This window comes from Pteropus alecto, unplaced genomic scaffold (assembly GCF_000325575.1).
Source record: "Pteropus alecto unplaced genomic scaffold, ASM32557v1 scaffold113, whole genome shotgun sequence".
NCBI classification, from domain to species: Eukaryota; Metazoa; Chordata; class Mammalia; order Chiroptera; family Pteropodidae; genus Pteropus; species Pteropus alecto.
This window is the reverse complement of record NW_006433949.1, coordinates 798,458-806,330: the sequence shown is the minus strand read 5'-3', so window position 1 is coordinate 806,330 and position 7,873 is coordinate 798,458. Positions and strand designations below refer to the sequence as shown.

General features: G+C 55.0%; 1 protein-coding gene across 1 annotated transcript in view; it reads right to left on the bottom strand.

Moving 5' to 3' along the window:
- DTX1 (deltex E3 ubiquitin ligase 1) overlaps positions 1 to 7,873 on the bottom strand; it is a 32,416-nt gene that overhangs the window by 15,773 nt on the left and 8,770 nt on the right. The window contains exon 2 of the mRNA XM_025044484.1: positions 9 to 342. Coding sequence (XP_024900252.1) covers positions 9 to 342 — 334 coding nt within the window. The remainder of the gene's footprint in view (positions 1 to 8; positions 343 to 7,873) is intronic.

Sequence of the window (7,873 nt, the reverse complement as noted above, 5' to 3'; positions counted from 1 at the left end):
AGCAGGGCTGGCCCGAGCTGGCACCCACAGGCCACGACTGCGACTTGGGGATGGAGCCCACGGTGAGCGGGTAGGCGAGGTCCAGGCGGCGGCGCAGGCGGCGTCGCCGGCGCGTCTGGCGGTTCATCTGCGACATGCTGTTGAAGTAGATGAGGTAGCAGAAGCCGAGGGACGAGAGGTCGAGCCACGGGTGCTGCTTCTCGTAGGCGTTCTGGATGGTGATGCAGATGTCCATGTCGTAGGCCGTCCAGGCGCCGCCGTCATTCTCCCATTCCCACACGATGCCCTTGCCCGGCGCTGACGACGGGTCGTAGAAGTTGCGCCGCACGGGCCGCATGGTGCCTGTGCCCACAAGGGGGAGGAGTTAGGACAGGCCGGAGGGGCAGGGACAACATGGGGTGGGGGTGGGGGTCAGCGCAGGTGGGAGGGCTGAGGGTGAGGGGAGGTGGGGTAGGGGCAGAAGGGTCAGCCCAGAGGAAGGTCGGGGTGACAGCAACGCAGGGGCTGGGGTGGAGGGTCAACAAAGACGGAGTGGTGTCAAGACAGCATGCAGTGCACACGGGCAAAGCGTGGTGGGGACAGAACAGGCAAGCTCCCCGACCTCTCAGGGTCAACACAGGCCCTGGGGGGCAGGAGAGCCAATGGGTGTGGGGGCTCTTCGCACAAGGTAGGAGAAGCAGAGTCAGCACTTGGGTGGGGACGGAGACCTACAGAGGCCACCATGACCATGCAGCCACTACGGGTGGCATGCAGACCTTTCCTTCATCAGTTCACTCATTCATTCCATAATTCTTTCACGAGCTGATTCATTTCTTCATGCCTTAGTTCACACATTCATATGAACCTCGGTTCATTCATTCAATAATTCATTAGTCCATTCGCCCACGCCTACTATGCTTTTCATTCACACCCGCATTTATTCTTGCTCCTTAATGCGCTCCTTTATCTATGTGTTCAGTCATTCCTTCATTTTACGACTACCCCGCTAAAAAACGTGCACACCTGTCTGTACGCTTCCTTTTCCTTCTCTTTCTCTTCTCCATTTTCTCCATCTGGTATAATTTTTATTTTACCTATTTTCTGTCTGTCTCCTTTCCCTAGAACGTCACTGCCGCAAGGTAGGGACTTTGTTTTATTCACCGCTATATCCCTAGCACCTGCACACAGTAGGTGCTCGATAGATATTTGTTGAACGTATGAATGAATTCATTAGTTCAGACATTGATCCACTTTGGACTCAATTATTCTTTTATTCTTTTGTGGCTTTTGCCTGTCCCCGTCCTGGCCATCCCTCCGTACACTTTCTGTTTTTTTCATTCATCTGGTTGCTCATTTCATCCTTCCTTTAATGAACACTTGCCAACTGTCTGCTCTTTGGAGGGCTCCATGCTGAGCGCTCATTGGAAAAGAACCTATTAAGACATGATAAACCAGTCAGGTGGGGCTTCACGCCTCCATTTTAAGAACAAGGGTATTGAGGCTTTGCTCCCAACCACTGCTCCATGAAGCTCTGGGTGCTCCTTGAAAGCAAAGCTCCACGGACTCTCTGGGTTAAAGAGAGATAACCCAACATCCAGGCTGTAGGACTTCTCAGAGCCTTCAGCTTGCTCTGTGCCTGGGGCCAGGATGGAGAGATTCTTTGGCTGTGTTCATTTGGCACACCTGCAGGAGACTGCACACTTGACTGATCCTCAACTGTGGGCAAGTCCCTTTTGTCCCCTGAGGCCTCAGTGGCCCCATCTCGAAAATGACGGTGATGCTAATCCAGGACCCACCCCATCCCTCACACACAGGGCTGAGAAAGGTTCGGTGAGAAGAGTCACAGAACACAGGGTGTGGGTGGGACCCCAAGCCTGGGAGGCAGCCAGCTCTGTGACTGTGGTCAGGTGACTTGATGTCACTGAACCTCGGTTTTCTCATCTCTAAAATAGGCATAAGTAGACCCTCCTTGTGGGGTTGCTAAACGGACCGATCAAGATAAATACTGTCTTATCTCTGATGATGCCGAAAGCTGTCATTTCCAGCCACATCCTCTTCCCTGAGAGCCATACTTGTGTGTCCAGCTGCCTTCCTGACACCTTCCCATGGAGGTTCAATGGGCCCGTCAGACTCAGCTCTGCCAAAACAAAGCTCTGATCTCCCCGCACCCCCAAACCTGCTCATCTTGCAGTTACTGGCAGCTCCATCCTTTCAGCTGCTTGGGACCTGAATCCCCCAACACCTGGACTCATCCCTGACTTCTTACCTCATACCCCACATCCAATCTATCAGTAAATCCAGTCACCTCTACCTTCCAATACATCCCTCATCTGACCACTTCTGCTGCCCAGCACACTGATCTACCTGGTCCACGCCCCTGTATGTCCCCCACCTGGACGACTGCCGTAGCTCATGGCCGGGCTCTGCTTCTGCCCTTGTCTTCTGTAGTCTGCTTCTCATGCAGCAGGCAGAGGGATCCCGTTCAGTGCAAGTCAGATCGCATCCTTCCTCTGCCCCAAACCCTCCCAATTCCCACTCGCTGGGAGCAAATGCTAAAGTCTTGGCCGTGACCTACAAAGCCCCATAATTGTCTACAAAGTCCCCCTCTCACTCACTCCACTCCAGCTCCCCGGCCTCCTCGCTGCTCCTCCAATATCCCAAGCTGTCCAGCCTCGGGCCCGTTGCATTTGATCTTCCCTCACCTGGAACACCAGCTGGCCGTGCCCAGACATCCTCATAATTACCCCGCTCCTTTCTTTAAGTCAGTTCAACTGCCACCTCTTTGGAAAGACCCTCCTAGAGACCACCCTCCTAAAAACGGCTGCCCTTCCCTTCCCAACGTCTTACCTTGCTTTAGTTTTCCTTCCTGGCACTTAGCACTGCCTGGCACGATATATTAATCTGCATACTTTCTTTACTCTGTTGCCCCAGCCTACAAGGAGGGGGGTCTTGACCGCTTTGCTCAGGGCTGTATCTCCAGCGCCTAGCACGGTGCCTGGCACGCAGCGGGCCCTCACTATGTGGAACCCCCTGGGGTGCCGGGCCCAGGAATCTGTAGCCAGAGGGGTGGGGACCCACCCTGGTCCATCTCCGTCTCCCCTTGCTTGACCCAGGCTTCTTTCTCCCGAGCGCACACGCCGATTGTCCTACTTGGGTCCCTACCCAGGGCTGGCACAGCTTGTCCTTTACTCCTTTACTCCTATGGACTTTCCCTGCCCCGTGTCAACTGCCCAGACCCTGAGAGCTGTAGCCGTTGATATGAAAGTAGCAGGGTGGGGGTGGGTCCCTGGACACCTTCACGTTCCAGCCAATCATGTGAAAAGTTCCCTTGGGCCTCCGGGGCCGCCTCATTCCGATGCCTGATTTATCATTTTCATTGACTGTGTGCACATTGATTTTTTTTTTTCCTTGACAAGTGTTCCTCCAGGGAAGGCCCAAGAGGGGCTTGGTTAGAGGGAAAATCCTGAGTCCTGTTCCTGCTCTGCTTCCGAGTACCCGCCTTCTCCTCGCAGGGCCTCAGTTTCCCCATCTGCAAAACGAGGGCTCTGTGATAGATAATCTTCAGGTCTCATGTGCCTGGAGTACCGCTATCCGCCTCCTGCTGAGGGTTGAGGCTCTGTGTTTCCCGGAAGGTATGGCCCCTGGCTAGGAAGGGGAGGGATGGGAACTTGCTTTGTTTTACTACCTCTGTGTGCCAAGTCCTGAGCTGATGAGGGGGCAGGGTCAGGGGTGGGAGGCGCAGAGTAAAGTGGCTGAAACAACTCAGAAGTCTCACAGGCCATGTGCAAATCCTGGCTCCACATAGAGCCTCAGTGTCCACGTCTGTGAAATGGGAGTAGTAATGCCTACCCCGAAGAATTACTGTGGGACAGAGTAAGAAAATGTATGGCATAGGTGCTTGGCAGAGAGCTTGGCTCTAGCCGCGCTGGATGGATGAATGTTAGCTCAGACTGCTGTTGTTATTGCGTGGATGACCCACATTCACCCTCTCCCAGTCCTTGTTCCTCTGAGAACTCCTATTCATCCAGCAAAACCCTCCACATGGCCACCTCCTCCAGGAAGTGCTTTTCTGTTCTGCTGCTAGAGCTGGCACATATGCAGCTCTTTATTCCATGCCTATGCTTGCACTGTCATGCAATTATCCGTTTTCGTTCTTAATCTCCCTCACTGGTTGATGACTTTCAGGAGGACAAGGACCAGGTCTGTGTTCCCAGCACCAGGCACGAAGCCTGGTACAGAGGCGGCTTCTGCAACTGAAACTGGCAACCTACTTGGCTCAGGTCAGGCCTCACGGGGAGTGGGAAAGAGGAGGGGTCGGTCTTGTTGGAGAGGGACTGGAGACTGGAGCACGGACCCCTGGCGGTGGGGGTGGGGACAGGGTTCGGAAGGGCAGCATGGGCGAGCTCTGGAACAAAGGACTCTGCGAGCTCCTCCCGGCCAGGTCAGGGCCAGCCAGCCCAAGCAGCCCTCTCTCCGGGGCTCGATTTACCAGGTATCGATTTTCTTGCCTGTTTACGGGTAGTTATTAAAGGCTGCATCCCCGGAGTCCTTTTCAAACGAGATTGGAACCTGGAGAGCTGGAGTAATTAGGGCAGCTGCTGCCCTCCCCGCTGGGCCCTGCACCCCGCAGTGCCCACTGCTGCCCACTGCTGCCCGCCTGCCCACCCGTCCACCTCTCCAGCTCATGCTGGCCCTGGACCAGGCCGAGGGGGGCCAGCTGGTTCCCTGGTGACCCGCCTGGGCTTCGATCTCGAGATTTCCAAGGGAGCAGAGGCGGAAATATCCCTTCTCCTCCCCAGTGGCGTTGGCCTAGATTTTCAGCCAGAACAATGGGTCTAAGATGGGGCTGGAAGTTCTTCAGCCTGAGAGTCAGAGAAGGCCCTCAGATGGTGGCCTGGAGGCATGGCTGGGCTTTCTCACTGACTCACCCTGCTGGTGTCCTTGAGCAGACCCGCCCCCCCCCCCACCTTGGGGACCTGGCTGCGCTGGCCACATGAGCTGAGTCCCCATGGCAGTTAGGAACCTGTGTCAAGCACGGACCATTTCTGTTTTTGTGCATTTGCTTTTGTTGTCTGTCCACCCACCCCAAACACACCCCTCCCCTCTCTTCGTTTCTTAGGAATGTTTGGTTGAAAAATTCCAATCTCGTTCCAGCTGAACTGAGGGGAAAGGGGCTTTGGCCAAATGTCAGCTGGAGGACGGCAGAAGCTGGGCCCCTGAGACGGGGTGTGGGGGCGGTCACGGCCACTGAAGCCAGTGACCAGTTCATGCCTGAGACAGAGACAGTGAGCGAGAGAGAGAGAGAGAGAGAGAGAGAGAGAGAGAGAGAGAGAGAGAGAGAGGGGCAAAGAGACAAAGAGAGACACACATGCAAGAGAGACTGTCGCGAGAGGCCAAGATCAAAATGGGACATGCTGAGGCAGATACAGGACAGCTGAGGACAGAGAGATAAAACAAGTTTGAGAGACACAAAGAAAGACAATCCTGAAACCTAGAGACCGTCATGGGGAGTCAGCGAGAACAAGGGAGCGAGGCCGAGAGGCGGGGAGAGCCGAGAGGAGAGAGGATGGGAGTGGGTGGGAGCTGCCACAGGGACAACAGAGCCAGCGCTGACAAAGCGCCTACTATGTGCCAGACGCTGTGCTCAGCACTTCCCTCACATGAACTCATTTTGTCCTCACATGGTTGCTCCCAGGAAGAGACCAGAATTATTCCCATTTTACAGGTGAAAGGCCAGGATGGACTGGTTTTTAGGAGTTCAAGTCAGCCTAGGATACCATCAGCGACGGGGAACTCGTTACCTTAGATTTGTTTCTCTGAAAGAGGTTTTGCCCTGAGAATGTGGTCCCGATCTGACCCCTTTGCCTAGAGGTGGGGTGTGTGGGCGTTTCAGCCCTCAGCTTTTTGCCTAAAGAAGAAGTTGACTCCGGAGAGACAGCGAAGGCGTGGAGGCAAGTGACCTCAGCTGGGGGGCAACCAGACCCTGATGGGAGGGGACCTCGTGGGAGGCGATCATGGGACATCCTGTCAGGTGGGGGACCGTGGCCAGGGGTTGGGCAGTGGGTTGAACGTGAAGCGAGCACCCACTGGATGGCACGTCCCAGTGAGGGAGTTCACTGAATCTTCCATCTGTCCGAAAGTAATCATAATCACGGCTGTTCACACACGCTGTTGTGGCCCAGACCCTCTCCCCTGACCCCTGGTTAGTGACCTGCACGGCTGGCCAGCTCTCTCTGATGCAACAAGAGCAGCCACAGCGACGACCATGCTGATTTAGCCAGAGCTTCCCCTGTGCCAGCTGCTGCATTAAGGGCTCATGATTACCGTCCAGGGCTCACAACAGCCCTGGGGGTTCTGAGTGCTGTTAATAGTCCCACTTGGCAGATAGATGGGGAAACCTAAGGCTCCTTGGGAAAACATGGATGTCGGGTGGGGCTGAGATTCGAACTGCGGTCTGTGGACCCACGGCGCGCCCCGCTCCTGCCCTGTGATCAATAATCCCACAGTGTTCTGTTTCCTTCTAAACTCTCCCAGGAGGCTCGTCAAGCTGAGCCACGGCCCATTAGTGGTTTCTGCACATTCAAAGCCGGCCCAGGCTCTCCAGGGTCTGCCAGCAGCCGGGCTGGGGCAGTGGAGATGGGAGGGGAGGGGTCTTCAGCATGTCTGGGGAAGGCTGAAGGGCTGCAGGGCATTCAGACAGATTACCACCTTCAAATCGGTTTTGAAGGGCCCTCGCCCTGGAGGCGGCCGGCCAGCAGCTGGGAACTGGTTCTGCCCACTTTATGGGCTATGTGGGGGCTTCCCTGTCACCTGGCTTCCAACAGATTCAGGTTCAGACCCCCTGGCACAGTGGCCACAGTCAAGAGTGGGAAATGTGGGGGGATAGAGAACCGAAGGAACAGACAGTACCCTGTGTGGCCTTGACCAACTGACCTGACCCTTCCAAGCCACTCCTTCCTCGTCTGTGAAATCGACATGATGATGACGACGATGATGTTAGCGGTAGTAAATGCTCACGGAAGGCCTACTGTGTCCCAGGCACTGTTCCAAGTACTTCACATATGTCAAATCAATCCACACCACGCTCAGCGGAGTGGGCACCAATATTGTCAGAACTGCTGAAGCACAGAGAGATGAAGGGACTGCCCAAAGTCACACAGCTACTGAGCTACGAAGCCAGAACTTCACCCAGCCCAATTTGAACTTCTTTCCACTTCCACTGCCACCAGCCTGGTCCAAGCCACCATCACTGCTTGCTTAGACTATGGCAATAGCCTCTGTCCTGGGTCCCACCTTCTACCCTTTGTATCCCCATAATATACTCTCACATGGCAGCCAGAGGGAGCTTCCATGAACTCACATCTGACCACACCACTCCCCTGCTCAACACCCATCGATAGCTCCCTAGTGCCCTTAGGGATCTTTAGGTCATCTTCAAGCCCTATCGCACGCTATCTGCACAGCCTCACACTCGAACCGCAGCAAACTTCAGTTATTCTCTGAGCAAATGATACATGGTGATGCCTTTGTGCGTTTGCACATGCTGTTCCCTCTGTCTAGAATGTCCTTCCACCCACCCACCACATTTTCCTCCCTGCTCAGTTCCTATGCGGGTGCCATGGTCCGGCTCAAGCATGATCCTCTCGGAGTCTTCTTCATCATCCTTAGGGAGAGTCACTCCCTCCTTGGGGCCCCCACAGCAACGTGCACCTGCCGTAGTCCTATTAAAGCACAGAGCTCACTCAAAGTCCAGGTGTCTGTGTTCCCTGGGAGCCTCTCAAAGGCTGGGCTGGCTTTCAGCCACCTTAGCACGTCTCCATAGCCAGGAGCACAGGGAAGTAGGCACTTGGAAAATGCCAGCTAAGTGAATGAGTGAATGAATGAATGAATGAAT